This window comes from Pinus tabuliformis, chromosome 3_2, assembly GCF_031772625.1.
Source record: "Pinus tabuliformis cultivar Carrire ecotype Pingquan chromosome 3_2, CPIR1, whole genome shotgun sequence".
Taxonomy (NCBI): Eukaryota; Viridiplantae; Streptophyta; class Pinopsida; order Pinales; family Pinaceae; genus Pinus; species Pinus tabuliformis.
The window spans coordinates 1280108070-1280128046 of record NC_142302.1 but is presented as its reverse complement, the minus strand read 5'-3'; the positions used below and the strand labels follow the sequence as shown (position 1 = coordinate 1280128046).

At 40.8% G+C, this 19977-nt stretch overlaps 1 protein-coding gene across 2 annotated transcripts in view; it reads right to left on the bottom strand.

Annotated features, from left to right (window-relative positions):
- LOC149185416 (V-type proton ATPase subunit a1-like) overlaps positions 1–19977 on the bottom strand; it is a 270968-nt gene that overhangs the window by 184595 nt on the left and 66396 nt on the right. For both annotated transcript variants that reach the window (XM_089417936.1, XM_089417938.1), the window contains 2 exons: positions 18217–18327; positions 17953–18126 (listed from right to left, as the gene is read on the bottom strand). In XM_089417936.1, coding sequence (XP_089274062.1) covers positions 17953–18126; positions 18217–18327 — 285 coding nt within the window. The remainder of the gene's footprint in view (positions 1–17952; positions 18127–18216; positions 18328–19977) is intronic.

Below are 19977 nucleotides of genomic sequence, written 5' to 3'. Positions count from 1 at the left end.
TGAATAGTGTTAAGAAGCGCAGGCTTGAGCAGTGCAGGGCAGAGACAATGGTGTATGTGCACACCAACCTTCGTCTTATTTACAGGTAAAGGGAAGAGTGGTTGAAGGGAAAGACAAAGATGTGGGATGTCTTTCCTGATGATATGGATCTAGAGAGCAGTGTTGAGTTGGCATTGGCCAACATGGATCTCAATGATCCAGTTCTAAAGCCTGTTAGATTTGACGATGGTGATACTGTAGAGGGGTCATCCTCCACACCAGCAAATGCAGAGGCGACTTTGGATACAGGGGAGGAGGACGCAGCAGAGGAGAGCAATGGTGACCATGATGATGAGGACAATGATGCTCATTTTGATGATGACTATGAGGATTAATGACTCATGAGTCACGAGCTACCTACTGCCTTGAGGCTTGTATACTTATAGTTGTTTTGTATTTTCTACTTCTATTTGTCATTGGCATTGCACTACCTATGTAACACATTTTGATTTTGATGACTTAATGAGAAAACTACAGTTGTCAGTGCCTTTATCTTACTATCTTGTCTTTCTTCTATTGGATCATTGATGAATTGAATATGTATTATGATTTATCATTTATGAATTTAGAATTTATGATTCATTGATTTATCATTTATGTGACATGTATTTGAATTTTGTATGTACTATGCATGCTATATTGTTACTAACTTACTTTGTAAACAGTAAAAGTTAAAACTTACATCTAGATGAAGATCTATGTTTGAAATCAATGAATTTGTATTATTAATGAGAATTTGTGTAAGAAATATCTTATTTTTAATAGGTATATATATATATATATATATATAGATAGATAACATATCCGAACGTGTCATGTTCAGGGGGGTCAACGTGTCTGAATCCGACACTCGAATCCCCGTATCCGACAAATCCCGAATCTACGTGCCAGGTTACTTAGGAAATAAACAATAGCTTCCCAAACAAAATAAAGACAAAATAACTGAGAATGGTGGCAATCAAGGTTTCAGAGGCAATAGGAAAGTATTGCTCATGCTAGGATGTTGCATAGCCGCCATCTCCCTTGCCCCCCTTTATGCTTTTACTATCATGGCATCGCTTGAGCTTTCAACACTGGGTGTGCACTTGATTTATATTTAGGTTGCAAGGTTGGTTAATATTTGGAAGGGCATGGCATCGGCCCTGAGCATTGCAACCCTCTCTACCAATAAGGGGGGTGTTGCTTCTTTGAAGAACTTAACTGCATTGCCTTTGAAGTTTGCTTTGCCTCTAGAAGATTTTGGATCCCCTAGCTTCATCCTCCCATTTTGAAAAAATATCGGTCTCCAAGGGAGTTTCCCAACCCATGAGGTCAAGGATACTTAAGGAGGCTAAGGTGTCCACAGATTGTGTTGATGACGCTCAATCTCGATTCTCAAACCCTTGGTCTATTCCATACCAGCTATTTCCTTTAGCTAGGAGGAGGTGTTGAAGAATGATGAATTTATTGCACCCACCATCTAATATGACGCTTTAATAACCCATGGCTTTAGCTCTTGGACATTCATCTATTGGTTTCTCAAGTTTGCAGACCCTTTCTTCAAAAGGAAGCCTTCATCTACCCATGTGCTTGTGGGTTCTCCATCGTGGAGTTTGACACAGTTAAGGATAGGGAGCGCATCTTTCACTTCAAGCCTTGAAGTTTGGGAAGTTTCCACCTAGCCATGAAACCCTAGTACCCTAATTTTGATCCCTCTATACACTCTAACTTAAACACCAATGTGGGTTAGGCATCCCAATCTGCCTTGCCAATTTTGGACACATGATAATCTAACCTTCATTGCAATGCAATAAGGAAATTCAAATATGATTCCCTTAAAACTCTCAAAAGGGGTATTATAACCTATTTTAGGGTATCTATCAAAGTGGATTTCAAAAATGGGCTACCCTAAGAAATATGGATTAAGATAGTTAATAAGCTCTAGAAGCATAAGCTAGACAATGAAAAGGTAGCTTTCATAGTTCATCATGTTTTTATCAATGGGCAATTAACAGTTTCGTGTCTTATCTTTGTCATAATGGTATCAAGAACCACAAAGAACCTTCTTACAATAAGACAAGAAAACACAATTCTCATAAGCCCTACTTAGTGGCAAGACTCCAAGGAACAACACTAGTTGGTGGAAATCACTAAGCATGTGGACCATGAAGATAGAGAAAGCTCAAGGTAAGGAAGATTGTGATATTGATACCTAGGTGCAGGAATAATCAACCACCTTGCCTGATGTCACTCCTAAGGGGGGATCAACAGGTAGGAAGAAATGGAAAGAGAGAAAGTCTCCCCTCAAAACTTGATATGTGTGAAGTAATCAAGACTGTCAAAGGCCAGGTGAAAACACTTTCAAAATCACCCCAAATAACAAAAATCTTTGATAATCTTGAAAGTGAATCTTAGAGGGCATTTATAGCATCTTAAATGACCTGTAAACAACAATTGTTTCTCAAAGCTAGCCTCACACTCCTCTGTCCATGTGAACTTCTTACCTTTCCTCTACAATGATGTGATAGGATAAGCAATCTACGAGAAGTTCCTAGTGAACCTTCGATAATAGCTTGACAAACCCATGAAAGATTTCACCTCATCCACACTCTTAGGAGCTACGCATTCCATGATGGCTCTTATCTTCTCTGGATCTACTGCAATGTCCTCCTTGGAGAGAACATGCCCCAAGTGATGTACCTCAGTCTGAAAGAAACTAAACTTGCTGAGCTGAGCATACAACTGATGCTCTCTCAACAACCTCAACACAGCTGCTAAATGTTCGGCATGCTCTTTCTCATTTTTAGAATATACCAATATATCATCAATGAACACAATAACAAACTTATCCAAATATGGACGCAACACACTATTCATCAAACACATAAATGTAGCTGGAGCATTAGTCAAGCCAAATTTTACAACAACGAACTCATAATGCCCATACCTAGTCCGAAACGCAATCTTGTAAATGTCCTCCTCTTTGATGCGTACCTGATGGTATCAGAATCTCAAATCAATCTTTGAGAACACTGCTGCTCCCTTCAGCTAATCGAACAAGTCATCAATCCTCGGCAAAGGGTACCTGTTCTTGATAGTCACTTTGCTCAAATGCCTATAGTCAATGCATAATCTGAGGGTTCCATCTTTCTTCTTCACAAACAAGACCGGTGCGCCCCAAGGTGATACACTAGGCCCATGTCCACATTTCCTTCAACTGCAACTTCAGCTCAACCAACTCAGGTGTGCTCATCATGTAAGGTGCTTTTGATGTTGGAGCTACCACTAACACTAACTCAATAGAAAAGTCTATCTCCCTGTGAGGTGGCAAATATGTAATGTCCTCGAGAAATACATCATGAAACCGCTGCAAAACTGGGTACCTGCTCAACACATCTACATCCTCAACCTCCTTACCCTTATCACTATAAATGTGTACTGCAAATAACATACACCCTTTCCTACAGCTACACTTTGCTTGCACAGTCTTGTAAATGTCCTCCTCTTTGATGCGTACCTAATGGTAACCGGATCTCAGATCAATCTTTGAGAGCATTGTTGCTCCCTTCAGTTGATCGAACAAGTCATCAATCCTCGGCAAAGGGTACCTGCTCTTGATAGTCACTTTGTTCAACTGCCTATAGTTAATGCATAATCTGAGGGTTCCATCTTTCTTCTTCACAAACAAGACCGGTGCGCCCCAAGGTGATACACTTGGCCTAATGTATCCCTTGTCCAACATTTCCTTCAACTGCAACTTCGGGTCAACCAACTCAGTTGTGCTCATCCTATAAGGTGTTTTTGATGTTGGAGCTACCCTTGACACTAACTCAATAGAAAAGTCTACCTCCCTGTGAGGTGGCAAATTTGTAATGTCCTCAGGAAATACATCCTGGAACTGCTGCAAAACTGGGTACCTGCTCAACACATCTGCATCCTAAACCTCCTTACCCTTATCACTAGAAATGTGTACTGCAAATAACATACACCCTTTCCTGCTACTATGCTTTGCTTGCATAGCTGTCACCATCCTAACCGATGTGGCTTTCTTCTTACCCTGCAAGACTCTTGATTCTCCATTGTCATCAACACACTCAATAGCTTTATCATAACAGTCTACCTTGGTTCTATAAAGATACAACCAATCGATGCCCAACAACATATTGTATTATCCCAATGGTAATATATTTAGATGTGTTGTTGTAGGCATACCATTCAAATCAAATGCACAAGTTTTTACCCAATGATGAACTCACTTATTTGTACCTGTAGCCAATTGCATTAACCAAGACTCTGCATGCAATTCCTTATTCAAACCACACTTATCCACCAATTCAGGACTAACATAGCTTTAATTAGATCTAGGGTCAATCAAAATAGCAATAACTTGATCACAAAGCTTACCGTCTATCTCATTGATAGATGATTGGTGTTCTGCCCATTTGTTGTCCACTACTACATAAATACGAGGAATGCTCTACCCAACGTCCCCAACAGTCTTCGCCTCATGTGCACTGTATATCAAAGGTCTACCACCCTAATTCTGTGGACAATCTCTCTTAAGGTGCCCCTTGCTACATGTCCAACACTCCAACCAACCAGCACCCACACCTCTATGTTGCTGTTGCGACTCATGTCCCTGTCTAGCTGCATTAAACTTATTTTGCGGTGTCACATTCTCTTTTTCATCTACATGTTGAGCCCTTGTCCTCTTAGGCTGCCATTTACCTTTACCTTTGTCTTTTCCCCTCCATCCTTGTTGAGATTCATTCTTACGCTTTGATTGTTCATAGCAATGCTTCAATTTCCCAATAACTTCCCCAAGTGACCGAGACTCATCATACTCAATCTGATCTCTAAATGCTAATAGAAAACCACTGAAAAATCACTGAACTTTAACCTTCTCATCAATAAGATAGTAAATACCTCAATAGCTCGAAACTTGGTCATGTACTCTTCGTCTGTCATTGATCCCATCTTTAGCTCATAGAATTCCTTGGCCTTACTATCGTAGTACCTCTCTAAAAAATACTTCTCCCTGAAAAGCCTCTTAGACTCCCACTGACTCAAGTCATTTGTCCTGATGTCTCTGACCCGCTTAACATATTCCCATCAGATGTCTGCTTTACCTTTCAAGTTGAAGATAGCTACTGTGGCCTTCATGTTATCTGTGTACTCATGCAACTCAAAGAATTTGTTTATCCCAAGTATCCAAGCCTCTGCATATTCCAGCTTATTCAAATCTCCATTAAAAGTAGGTGGGTTTTGCTTTCTTAAACTCATCTAGCAAGTATCCCCTATCATTCCAACTGTAAGGATGATAGAGATGACGACCATGATGTCTATCAGAACCAAAACTAGAATAGTACCTATGCTCATCACCCCTTCTATCCAGAGTGTCCAACAACCTACCATCTCTCACTGTATCAGATCTATCCGATCTGTGTCTACCACGAGACCTACTACCACATGCCCCATTAGTTTTATCCCCGTGTCCATGGCTGATCCGAAGCGGCCCTTGTCGCTGCAAGTCTGACAAACTCTAAAGGAGTATAGCATTAACCTTTGCTTATTTCTCTTATGCTTGTATGATCCGGTCATTATCTGCCTTACAACTCCTTATCTCTTCCTTCAAGCTCCTCAATGTATCTGCCAAATCAGAAGAGTGCCCCACACCATGCTACTCATCTGATGCATAGGGAGATTCTATGTAGTCTACCACCTTGCTAGCCATTTGATCTCTTTCCTGCAATGCATAATATGTCAGATAAACCAAATCACAATAAATCAATGTACCTTAGCATAATTCGAGGAGGATACCTTGTCTGCAAGATCATCAAATCAGTGTGATACATGTATAACATAAACATAACAACATATAGGCATACGCAAATAAATGTATCAACACATAAACATCACTCTAGTTAGGGTCCAATCATCAATGCAAGGCCATATCAACAATGCATGCTATGACCTCATGCATGACAACAACCATTACTCCATTGTACACATTGCCACATGCAACCAACAATATGCATAAGCAATGCCTAACCAACTACACATACGCATAAATGCATGTAGTCGAGCATTAGTGATCAATTCTTGTAATCAACCTACAAGATTGATACATGTAATCAAAATATTCCATAATGTAACCCAACATAAAATCAACATGTAAGAGACATGTAACAATATGTAACCAATCATATACTCATGACAAATGCATTCCACAAAATCAACATCCAATTCAACATGGCAACCGAACTACAACCATAATCAATCATCCAGCAAATGTAACAAGCACATGGAATGCAAGTGTAAGAGACATACATGCAACTTACATGCATGCATGACATGACCAACGCACACCGCCCATCCAGTCCAAGGGGTGAACCATGCTCTAATACCACTCTGTAACACCCTCCTCCCACATCTACCCAAGTAACTAGCCAACCGAGGTAACATGAGATGAGAGGCTACTATGATTGGATTTGACCTCCTATGTGACCTTAAGGAAGTGGAATCAAACGGAAACACCACACGCAGTCATCCAACATCAGCATCAGAATCCTCAGGAGACAAGTCAGCCACTCAGACAGCGTATCCCTGGGTGCCACTAATGTTCTGGACATCTTAGGCCTCAGTCGCTCCCATGCTATGGCCAAGAAAGCGTTTAGAAACCCAAAGTCACTCTCACAGGCTTGCCTGCCAGCGACCCCAGGATTTAAGCCACTTTTTAAGGCCCAGAGCCCAGGTCACTGCACAGAATGGAGTGATAGCTTAAAATCAATAGAAGTACAGGGAAACAATGATGCCAAAGAAATAAGTTGAACAAGACCTTAACTAGACCCCTACTAGCCATGACAGACATTTTGTCAAACATATCATCAACATGTAACTTACAGGTGTAAACAACAAAATTTAGTGTAGGAATCTCATACTTATCTAAGAATCGTTGTGAACCATTGTTCCCTTATGTCATTTGTTGCATTATCAACTATTAGGCCATAGATACATTATCCATTCATTCACAAGTAAAAACATTCTAAGAGCCATACATAGTTGGTGTCATAAAACATACATATAACCAGCATAATAGGGACAGAAATATCATAAACATATCAGCCATGAAATCTACATATACATCAATACATTTACACATGAAAATCAAGGAAATGAATTTCTCATTAATGAATGCAATGAACCAACCGGAGATGGAACTACCATGTTCCACTTGACCATAGAATGGCTGAACCAAATCTCTCTTCAGCCACTCACCCCCGTGCCATATTTGAAACATGAATGTGGGACTCAAACCAAAAGAACCAACCAGGGCATACCGAGGCTAAACCACCTCACCCTCATCAATAGAAACCAGGCTTTATCGTAATCCATCCCGGATCACTAGGCCAACACAATGAACACATCATAATAGGCTTTACTGTGATATCCACCCAATCACTAGGCCAAACAAGCATGGATGCCATCCCGATTTCTCCACCTACACCGTGAGGAATTTTCCTATCTCCTAGTCTCTTAGGCTTTACTACAATCCCAACCCGAATCACTAGGCCCTAAAATGAGACCCACTCTCTAGGATTTACCACATATCCCAAACTCGTGATTACTAGGCCCAACAGAAAGCAAACCACCTCAAGGCTTTACCGTATATCCTGCCATTCACTGGCAAGGATTCCTAGGCCCACCGAGGCAACACAATCCTGGCTTTACCGCAACCTACAGTGTGTTTCAGGGGTCACTAGGCTAGTGACTTTACCATGATCCACAGTCCGGTTAAGAAACCGCTAGGCCATGTGATCTATAATTCGGAGATCCACCCCACTCAGCTTCTAATCCACCGGCAATCCAGCTCAACCAAAACATAAGAACGCCATCACATCATGGTTATCCGAAAATGGCAAGGCTAGGCTGAAAGCATTGTTACACCTGGCAAAACCCATGCCATAATAGAAAAGAACCACATGCAATACCATGCATGCCAAATCTAGCAAGGAAAATACACATGCAAGTCGATACCTGCAATGAAGCTTGTTGTAGCTACTTGAACCTGCTTTTCCCTGCTTGATCTTTGCTTCCTCTTGCCTTCTTTGCCTTTCTTGCTCCAATGCCAAAATGCTCCAAGAGAACTCTAAGTGTCCAAGAGTGAGAGAGAGAGAGAATAACGAGAGAGCTCCAAAACTGAACTGATGAAAGGTTACCAAGTGATCTTTAGAAGCCTTTTTATGAATGAGGCCTCTATTTTTCTTCAGTTTCCATTGTTTTCCTTCATTTTCTGTATGTACTTGTAACTTCATTTTTGTGTTTATATAAGTGTACTTTTCTGCCCAAACTTTGTGCACTTGCAAATTTGAATTTTAGTTTACGCTCTCATGGTGATTGAGTAGTTTCTTGTGTTGACTATGAATGCTGATTTGTAACTGTCAGCAGATTTTGAGTGATTTGACAAGTAAAAGGAAGCTAAGAGAGCATATTCTGGCTAGTACATATCTGTTGTCTATAAGTTATTTTCAGTTCTGTTATATGATGGAAATTGTTCCCTTCAGGATGGAAACATAGCTCTCGTAAGTACATTTGTTTAGTGTTTATTTTCTTGAGCTGCCTTATGTATTTGGTTGCACAGAAGTGAAATGCAAACTACTGTAATTTAAATTTCAGATTCAGCCCTCACGCTAAAAATTCGCACAAAGTAGATCCAGCAAACCTCAAAGTTGAAGCAAAACTTCCAAATTTGCGTTAAACACAGATTTTTCAAATCTCCACAAAGATTAGTGAAAAAACCATGTTTTTTGACGTACTTATACATGTGGAAGAAGACTGAGATAGTGTAGTAAATTACTATTATCGTTGTCCGTTCAGATAGTCCTATCATCTATGGGTCCTTGAGAGTTGAGACATATTATACAGTACAAGGCCCAAGAGTGTAGCATTATTCCTTTGTGAGATCGTCCACTTTCGACAGAGTATGTTGAGCAACAGATCTTCATGTATTGCTAGTTCCAAGCTCATTATTTCATAGTTTCAAATTTCAATATCTGGATGGTTCTGGTCACAAGAAGCCTCAAGACAAAATCTCCCTGACAGTTAAATCAAGCAGCATAGACTATGTAGCCCCCTACCGGCAGATGGAAAGAATCTCATCACCACCACCTTCCCAAGCTTGGATATTCAGAGGAGCTACAAGATGACAATATTTATGGTATAAAGCTTCTCTCTGGTCATCATTAATATTGTATTTATGGCTTATCATAGCTTGGTCTTCTCATTATAGCTTTCTCACTCCTATTTCTCTTCTATATTCTTAGAGTTGCTTTGGCACTCCTAATATGCTTTCATTCATTCCTACATTATGGGCAGGGTTCGGAAACTAGTAGACATTAATATTCAAATCAAATTAAATATATACTTGCAACAAATATGTGAGCATAGAAAATCTTAATTTGCTAGCCATTCAAGCCAGCTAATTGTAGCTGCTATAACTCATATGTGAGCACATTACTATAAGGTTTTAATATTGACTTTCCAATCCCCTTGGTAGAAGGTTTTTCTAAAAGGAGACCTCCAACTTGGTATTACTACAACCCTTCCTTTGCTACTAGAAGAGGGCTGGAAATTTTTATATGTCATCCACCAGAAATTTCCCCCATTTTAGAAAACTGCGAGACTGAAACTGGCACATAAATGAGAACATTTGGTAATTCATATTATGATTGGCTTTATGATAGAATTTCAGCTGAACCTCACTTTTACTAACTTAACAAGTGTAAATACTTGTATTTCATAACCCATGGATCACCGTCTTATGGTTGAAATTAGGCAATGTATTTCAAAAAGGGAACTTAATGAAAACTGCATAATTCTTCAGATTTCTGTGGTTCTCATTACTCTTCATGCTATCTTCAAGATTACCCTCGATATTTATTTATACTTCTATTATAGCATGGCGGAAAGTTTATTTATACCTCTATTATAGCATGGCGGAAAGGTGTATCTATGTCATAGGGAGTAAACGGCCATTGCCAGTTACGCATGTTCTACCCCTAGATGGTAAGTGGAAGGCCCAAGTTCCAACATATAATGTTACGGACAGTCCTATAACACTTCATTGATTACATTACAAATTTACACATGAGCACTGCAGAGAAGTTATTTACCTTTTTATACCTATATGGATCTGGCCATTATACATGCCTGGAGCATACTTGAGAAAGAGAAGAAGTGTGCCTTGGTTACTGTAAAATTCTAGCTAGCTGTGAGGGAGGGACTCAAGAAACCTACGTATTTTGTTATGATTTGAGTAAAGGGATGCTCAGAGGCAATTAGAATAGCAATCATGTGCCTGTACATATTATGTCAGTCAAGGAGGAAGGAAACCATTCTGCACTAACAAATAAAAACAACATAACAAAACCTTGGAATATAGAGATCCTACGTTTTAAATTCTTGAAGAGGTATAAAACAACTAGCTACACAAACTATCCCGAGTTGTTGAAATTTGGTACCGGAGGACAGGTGGTTCCCTTAGGCTTTGATCTTTGGCCTAGGGAAAAGTGTCCAAAAGAATTTAATTTTTCTCCTAAAGTGACTTTATAATTTTATAAAGTTAAATCTAATTTAAAAGTGACTTTAAGTGATAAAGTTATTAAGTCTAATTTTAAAGTGACTTTTATAAAGTCAATGAAAAATTAGAAAGGAAAAGTGACTTTGGAAATAAATGACTAAGTGGGTCTTTATTAAAGTGGGGTGAATTAAAAAATAGAAAGTGAGATTTAAATGAGCATTTAATCTCAACCATTGATCTAAATCTATTTCAGCCATTGGATTTAGAGATCACCCAAAAGTCACTTGGATCACCCAAAAGTCACTTGGAGTTATATTAAAGGAGGAAAAGGAGGAAAAGGTCATTCATTCTTTCATGAGCAGATTGGGAGAAGGAGAGCAAGAGAGCAAGAGAGATTTCTGAGCAGGAAGGAGAAGGAGACAGCAGCTTGGCACACATTCCAAGGCAGCAGTTGAGCAGATTTGTACAGCTAATTCAGCACATAGTGAAAGGCAGATTTTTGCACAAAAATCGAGGAGCAGTTTGCTGATTTTTCTGCACACAAAACGGAGGTCGTACAGCATTTATTGCTGTCCTGTTTGCTGTAATTTCCAGATTGCTGTGAGGCACGGGAAAGGAGATAAATTGTAAATTTGCTTGCTGATTTTCGCTGAATAATTCTCACTGTAAAAAAACAAATTTCAGAAATAAAGAAGAGCTCTCAAACTGGTTTTCCCCAAGAGTTGTAGGGGGTTTTTCCAGGGTCAAGTTGACCAAAAATATCAGTGTTTTAATGTGTTTTAATGGCTGTTTTTAATTGCTGATTTTTAATTCTGCAATTTCCAGCATTCTGAAAAATTTCCAGAATTTGTGTTTTCAGCAATATTTATTTTTTCAGTCTGTTAAATGTATGGTTATGGGAATGGGCATTTAACTACATGGGAGAAATAAGGAGAAACTGAAAACCGGGGTGGGAAAACAGAAATTTTTACATGGTATCAAAGCTTGAGTGCTGAAGGGCAGTTTGGGACAGCAAAAGGAAAAATTGCAGTTGCTGATTTTTCACTCAGAAAATTCCAGCAAGCTGATTTTTTCATAAACAGCAGTTTTATCTTTACTACAACAGTGCTATTTTTCAGTTTTAGGACAGCAGGATGTCATTGGGATTGAGGGTGGAGGATAGGTTGGATGGGCATACAAATTACAGCGTTTGGAAGGAGAGAATGCAGAGTATCTTTGAGGAGGCAGAAGTCTGGGATATCATGGTGCATACCGCACAGAACCCTGTTGTTGTGCCCACTGATGTTACTCAGTTGGCTGAGTATAAAAAGAAGAACAATAAGGGTAAGAGACTGATTCTAGACGGAATCAAAGACCATTGCATTCCTCATGTGAGAGGAAAGAGCAATGCCCATGAGATGTGGACAGCATTGTCCAATCTCTACCAGAGTACCAATGAGAACCGGAAGATGGTCCTGAAGGAGAAGCTAAAGAACATTAAGATGGGTAATGATAGTGCAGCTGGATATCTCACAAAGATTACTAATGTGAGAGATGAGTTGGCAGCGATTGGAGAGGCCATTCCACCCACTGAGTTGGTGCGGATTGCAGTGAATGGCCTCCCCCGTTCATGGTTGAACTTTGCTGATGGGGTTTGTGCACGTGAGACCCTTCCCACATGGGAGAGGTTTTGGGATGATTGTATTCAGACAGAGATCAGGAAAGGGCAACTTGGGGCAGCCAAGCCAGTTGAGCAGGATGAGGACGTAGCACTGGTGGCAGGAGGCAAGAAAGGCAAAGGGAAGAAGCAGGCTTCCACAAGCGGTGGTGGAGGCAAAGGCAAAGGTAAAGGTAAACAGGGGAACACACAGAAGGACTATTCCAAGGTGAAGTGTTGGAATTGTCAAAAGATGGGACACTATGCAGTTGTGTGTCCGGAGAAGAAGAAGAAGAAGGGGAAGAACCAGGACGTGGCAGCTTCAGCAGAGATTGAGGACTTTGCTGGTCGTTTTGACCGAGAGTTTGCGTTCACTACATGTGAGTCCTCTAGTGCAGGATCACCTGCCAAACAGGTTCAGAGGGAGCATGCTTTTCCCTCGATTAGCGGAGCATCTACAGGTATCTGGTATGTGGACAGTGGGGCTTCACGTCACATGACAGGAGTCCGTGAGTACTTCTCAGAGCTTTCAGAGAGTGGTATTGATATTGAGGTAGTACTCGGTGATGACAGAGTTGTTAGAGCAGTCGGGGTGGGGACAGTGACATTTCAGAGGGAGTCCAAACCTCCCTTGAAAGTGTCAGAGGTTCTTTATGTGCCAGGGATGAGGAAGAACCTCATATCCGTCTCAGCTTTGGAGGACAGAGGATATGAGGTACTGTTCAGGGGAGGACAAGTGTTGATGTATCCCAGGGGCGCTCCAGCTGATTCAGCTAGAGTGATAGGTGTACGCCATGCAAAGGTGTACAAGTTTGCATTTCAGCCCCTTTTGGCATTGAGCAGTAGTACCGACAGCAGAGCTAGCAATTCTGAGCTGTGTGAGATTTGGCACCGCAGGATGGGACATATGTATCATGGAGCCTTGAGGACATTGCGGGAGATCACTACAGGTGTGCCAGATTTCAGTACTGATCACTTTGATACTTGCAGAGGTTGTGCGATGGGCAAGTTTGCCAAATCCCCTTTTCCCAACAGTGACAGCAGAGCGACGGGGATACTTGATTTGATTCATTCCGATGTGAGCGGTCGGATGTCTCATGTTTCCTTGAGTGGATATGAGTACTATGTTTTATTCATTGATGATCACTCCAGGAGGACCTGGATTTATTTTTTGAAGACCAAGAGTGAGGTCTTCAAGCGGTTTCAGGAGTTCAGAGCTCTTGTGGAGACTCAGACAGGTCGAAAGATCAAGTCCTTGAGGTCGGACAATGGAGGAGAGTACACCCTTGGAGAGTTTGTTGACTATTGTGCGGAGGCAGGCATTAGGAGGGAGTTCACTGTTCCTTACAACCCCCAGCAGAACGGGGTTGCGGAGAGGAAGAACAGATCCATCATAGAGGCTGCCAAAGCCATGATACATGATCAGGGGTTGCCATTGTTCTTGTGGGCAGAGGCCTGCAACACAGCTGTTTACTTGCAGAACAGGAGTCCGCATCGTGCTTTGGGGCACATGACTCCGGAGGAGGCTTTCTCTGGGAAGAAGCCTGATATTGGTCATCTTCACATCTTTGGATGCATTACATACTCCTATATACCCAAAGAGAAGAGGACCAAACTAGAGCCCACTGCAGAGAAGGGTATCTTTGTGGGCTACAGTGAGACCTCAAAGGCCTTTCGGATTTACATTCCTGCACAGAGGAGAGTTGTTGTCAGACGGGATGTGAAGTTCGAGGAGGACAGGGCCTTTAGGAGGTCACGGGAGTTAGAGTATCTGGATCAGCCAGACCCTCAGCAGCAGTTGAGTCAGTCGCAAGGATCCAGTGGGCAGGGATCAGGAGGATCCGGAGGTACATCTATGAGGATGTCAGGTCCATCAGTGAGCAGTGGCTCATCGAGCCAGAGGGGTGGTGCTCCGGGCAGCATGCAGAGCAGTTCACTAGGGAGTCCACTGATGGACAGTTCACACGGTACCTCAGCTTCTACAGGTTCAGGTGCAGGCAGGAGGACAGCAGACAGACAGTCAGGAGTTCAGGCTACTGATGATGATGAGGAGGAGGAGTTTCATTCTCCGGTGGAAGAAGTGCGCTCAGGGAAGAGGAAGCCCAAGTGGCTTCAGGACACCTTGAGAGATGCCACATCTGTTGCTGAGCCGAAGAGGCCGGTCAGAGAGAGTAGACCACCTGAGAGGTTTTGTAGTTATATGGCGATGGTTACCAGCATCCTTGACTCTGAGCCTTCTAGCTATGAGGAGGCAGCTAGCCAGCAGGTCTGGAGAGAGGCCATGCAGGAGGAGTATTCTTCTATCATGAAGAATGATGTTTGGGAGGTGGTGCCGAGGCCTGAGGGCAAATCCGTGGTTACTTCCAGATGGCTTTACAAGGTAAAGCATGCTGCAGATGGCAGCATTGAGAAATTCAAAGCGAGGTTTGTGGCTAGAGGGTTCTCCCAGGTAGAGGGAGTTGATTATGAGGAGACCTTCGCTCCCGTGGCTCGATATACTTCGATCCGCTCCATTATATCGATAGCAGCAGAGATGGGTTGGAAGATCCACCAGATGGATGTGAAGACCGCATTTCTCAATGGCTTCATACAGGAGGAGGTGTACATTGAGCAGCCACAGGGCTTTGAGGTGCATGGGAAGGAGTCCCATGTGTGCAGATTGAAGAAGGCCCTTTATGGCCTGAAGCAAGCTCCTAGAGCTTGGTACTCCAGGATAGATGCATACTTGCAGGGGATGGGTTTCACAAAGAGTGAGGCAGATCCGAACCTTTACTTTATTGTGATTGGTGAGGAGCCTCTCATTCTGGTGCTGTATGTGGATGACTTGATCATTACAGGTGCAGAGAGACTCATAGAGCACTGCAAGAGAGATCTTGCGGCGGAGTTTGAGATGAAGGACATCGGCTTGATGCATTACTTTTTGGGTTTGGAGGTGTGGCAGGAGGAGGGGCATTTCTTCCTGGGGCAGGGGAAGTATATTGTGGACATCCTTAGCAGATTCCACATGGAGGATTGTAGACCCATGTCGACACCGATGATCACCAACTGGAAGAAGCTTCATGCTTCGGATTCCGAGTTGGTGGATCCCACATTGTACAGGCAGCTGATTGGTTCCTTGATGTATTTGGTCAACACTAGACCAGATATCTGTTTTGCAGTCAACACGATGAGTCAGTTTATGTGTGAGCCTAGGAAGGTTCACTGGGTGGCTGCAAAACACATTTTGCGGTACTTGCAGGGGACAGTGGATTATGGTCTGGACTACAGGCAGGGAGATGGAGTGAGATTGGCAGGATACACTGATTCTGATTGGGCAGGTTGTGCTTCTGATAGGAAGAGCACTTCAGGGTGTTGTTTTGGGTTGGGTTCAGCAGTAGTGTCATGGTTCAGCCGGAAGCAGCAGTCAGTAGCACTGAGTTCAGCGGAAGCAGAGTATATGGCAGCCAGTCTAGCTAGTTGTGAGGCTATCTGGCTTCGCAAGATGTTGTTTGGCTTATTTGGTCAGCCGTTGAGACCTTCAGTGATTTACTGTGATAATCAGAGTTGCATTAAACTCACGGAGAATCCAGTATTTCATGACAGGTCAAAGCATATCGGGATCAGATATCATTTCATCAGAGACTATGTTCAGAAGGGAGCTGTGAAGCTTGAGTATATTTCCACTGATGAGCAGGTTGCAGATATCCTTACCAAAGCCTTACCACGGGGCAAGCATGTCTACTTCAGAGACAAGATGGGTGTGGTGAGGAACACCTTCCTCGGTAAGAGGGAGTGTTGAAATTTGGTACCGGAGGACAGGTGGTTCCCTTAGGCTTTGATCTTTGGCCTAGGGAAAAGTGTCCAAAAGAATTTAATTTTTCTCCTAAAGTGACTTTATAATTTTATAAAGTTAAATCTAATTTAAAAGTGACTTTAAGTGATAAAGTTATTAAGTCTAATTTTAAAGTGACTTTTATAAAGTCAATGAAAAATTAGAAAGGAAAAGTGACTTTGGAAATAAATGACTAAGTGGGTCTTTATTAAAGTGGGGTGAATTAAAAAATAGAAAGTGAGATTTAAATGAGCATTTAATCTCAACCATTGATCTAAATCTATTTCAGCCATTGGATTTAGAGATCACCCAAAAATCACTTGGATCACCCAAAAGTCACTTGGAGTTATATTAAAGGAGGAAAAGGAGGAAAAGGTCATTCATTCTTTCATGAGCAGATTGGGAGAAGGAGAGCAAGAGAGCAAGAGAGATTTCTGAGCAGGAAGGAGAAGGAGACAGCAGCTTGGCACACATTCCAAGGCAGCAGTTGAGCAGATTTGTACAGCTAATTCAGCACATAGTGAAAGGCAGATTTTTGCACAAAAATCGAGGAGCAGTTTGCTGATTTTTCTGCACACAAAACGGAGGTCGTACAGCATTTATTGCTGTCCTGTTTGCTGTAATTTCCAGATTGCTGTGAGGCACGGGAAAGGAGATAAATTGTAAATTTGCTTGCTGATTTTTGCTGAATAATTCTCACTGTAAAAAAACAAATTTCAGAAATAAAGAAGAGCTCTCAAACTGGTTTTCCCCAAGAGTTGTAGGGGGTTTTTCCAGGGTCAAGTTGACCAAAAATATCAGTGTTTTAATGTGTTTTAATGGCTGTTTTTAATTGCTGATTTTTAATTCTGCAATTTCCAGCATTCTGAAAAATTTCCAGAATTTGTGTTTTCAGCAATATTTATTTTTTCAGTCTGTTAAATGTATGGTTATGGGAATGGGCATTTAACTACATGGGAGAAATAAGGAGAAACTGAAAACCGGGGTGGGAAAACAGAAATTTTTACACGAGTTTTGCTTGAACACCTCTTTCAGATAGACTGGTTGAATCAATCAATATCCCATGATTCATCATAGGTGAAAATGTTCATATTATTTATATGTAAAAATAAATAAATAAAGTTCCCCATAAAAGCTGAGCCTTAGTTTGTCTGAGAGCTGTATAGATGAGCTCAGGCATTTTGTATTTTATCTCCATGAACTATCAGAATTCTACATTGTCTGCGTGCTTCTACGAAGGGTAGGACTTAAAGCATGGTATCAAACTAGGGCACCTTTTATGACAAACTCATAACAAGATGATGTATGACTTTAAAGATTTTGCCAGCCCATAATAACCTATTAGAAGTATAATCCACCATTACATTCATATAGAAATAATAATCTACAGCTTTGGCTAAAATGCTTTTCCAAATGAATGTTCTGATTGTGGTAAAAACAGCATTTGTGTTCAGCATTTATTCCATTTCTAATTTATCTCTTTTCGTACTCTAAATAGAGTCTGTGCTTCCATATTGTGAAGATATTAGTAATCAGGATGTACAATTGATAAATTCACTGATAAATTTTCTACATCAAAAATAAGACACTTCTATTTTTAAGATAATTCTACTAGCAAGCAAGAGAAAGTAATCTATGAAACTTTTAGATGTGGTGAGTTAAATTATTCAAGATACTAAAGAAAAGACTGTAGATATATCATATATCATGAACTTTTGATCTTGATGTGACAGTTTACATCATTTTCTTGTTATCAAGGACTACGAAATCCTGTGCCGCAAAAAAATAACAGAAAAAGTCCATTTTAACATCTGTTTATAAATGCATTATTGTATTGTTGGCAATGCTGTCATATCAATCAAATAGTCACTACACAATTTTTCCACTGTAACGGGAGTCTGAATGTACCATTTCACATAGCACTGGGTCCTTTACATGTTCCTCAACTGTCACATGCTTGAATAACATGTTCCCCCTTGTAGCACGAAAAAGAATCCTTTCAAATTGTATAGCCTTGGCTTTGGGAACAAGTCCACAGATAAACCCTAGTCTTACTTGCTTTGAAAGCTCAGTCTGTGCTTCCTACAACATAATAAAATTGCCAGAGGATATCAGGAAAGGAAAGCCTTTAATGAATATGATTTCCAGTAGCATGGAGAAAGAATGACCAACCTGTTCTAATAACAATGAACTGTCCGTGAATTCAGGTTCAACATATGAAGTTTCATCTAGCTCTGTTTGACGAGCAACCACATTGGCAGATGTAGAGAGTAAGAACCCAACCTGAAAGGAAACAATAAAATTAGAGCAAGGAAGCCATACTAATCATATCTAACAAATCAGTATCAGAAGTACTATTTTAGCCCCATTGACCTATTTTTGGACATTTGTTGAAAATCAATATACTTAATTTTATCTTATCTTACCTCATCAGCTAATTTATTCCATAATGTTCTTGCCTAAATTCCAATGTTGGCTCCAATGATATCCCAGATATTGGAGGAGCCAGAAGAATAATTCAAGAAAACAATGGAAATTTTGTTATAAATTATGTGTTGGAACTGCACAATGAATATCACTTACACTTTGGAACAACATGGGAAATTTGGTTATGAGTCATGACTACACCTTTCTTTGAGTTGGGGGCTTCAGATATTATTGGTTATAAGAGATTTCAATGTTAATTTTCTAAATACCAGATCTGCTTTATATCCCAAGAAATTTTTATAAACCAGAAATTTGTTTCACCTTCTAAATTATTTTCTGTAATTACTGAATAAAATATACAAGGTATTTTTAAGAGTAAAATTTTACAGCAGAAGCAAAAGTAGGAAATCAATCACACAACAGAAAATAATAACCCTCCAATTTATCCTTATCTTTTGTTTCTCAAAATAAATAAGGGCTCCCTTACAGGGAAAATAGCCCACAAAGAAATAGAAATTTACAGCAATTGAACCCGACAATCTGGCTCCCTGAAAATTCTTATCTGCACCCTACCACGTGCAAACCTACTGAAGCTCTCCTCCATGCGGCATGCGCAAGTTTTGGCCTCTCATTGCGCAACACATGCGATATGCTGCTGCTCGCTCTACATGGCACATGCGGGTTCTGCAACACAAACCCGTCACACGTGTGAGTCCCATTTGCTCTTCTAAAGCCCTTCACGCTCCGCGCATGCAGCCTTGCTGTCTTGTGTTGAGAAATTGGTATGTCCCTCTTTGTTGCGAGATCGCTCAATCTCCCTCTTCAAAATTTTCTCTCACTGATACAATCTTTTTCTTTTCTCTTCAGCCCTTGAGTATCTCACTTGAGAAAATCTCTCTCAAATCTGCAAATCATTTTTCACTTGTGTTGTCCCTTCCTCCTTCGCTTAGGCTGTCTTTTATAATTCTTGATTGAGCTAGATCTCAAACCCAAATCTCCAAACTGATGTATCGCTAAGATTAAATCCTAAACCACTTGAGATCAACCCCTGGAGGGCAGCCCAATTGGTGATTGTCTTGATAATGAAGTGTTATGTACCATGAAATTTGAGGTTTAGGTCCCCCCAGTTTACCTGTGGATCGCATACGAGGGATGGCATGGTTCGCCTAGAGTTATAGTGGTAGAAGTCAAAATCGATCTTGTGTCACACAAGTACGAGACCGGCCTAATTGCCAATTTCTCTAGTAAACAAAAAAATGGTTGAGATTATATCTAAGTCACTAAAGTGAATAATTCACTTTTCCTTAGACAACCTTAGCACAATAGCCAATATTAATTAATGTGATTTTCCTAAATTAGACTTAGGAAAAAGATCATAATAGACACTTACTCAACATGGGCAAGTTCCTAAGAAGATCTTGGATGACTTTTGCATGCTTGACACTTGGTCTATGTATGTTTGCTTCTACAAACATTAACATCCAATGTGGTGGCATTATTAATGAA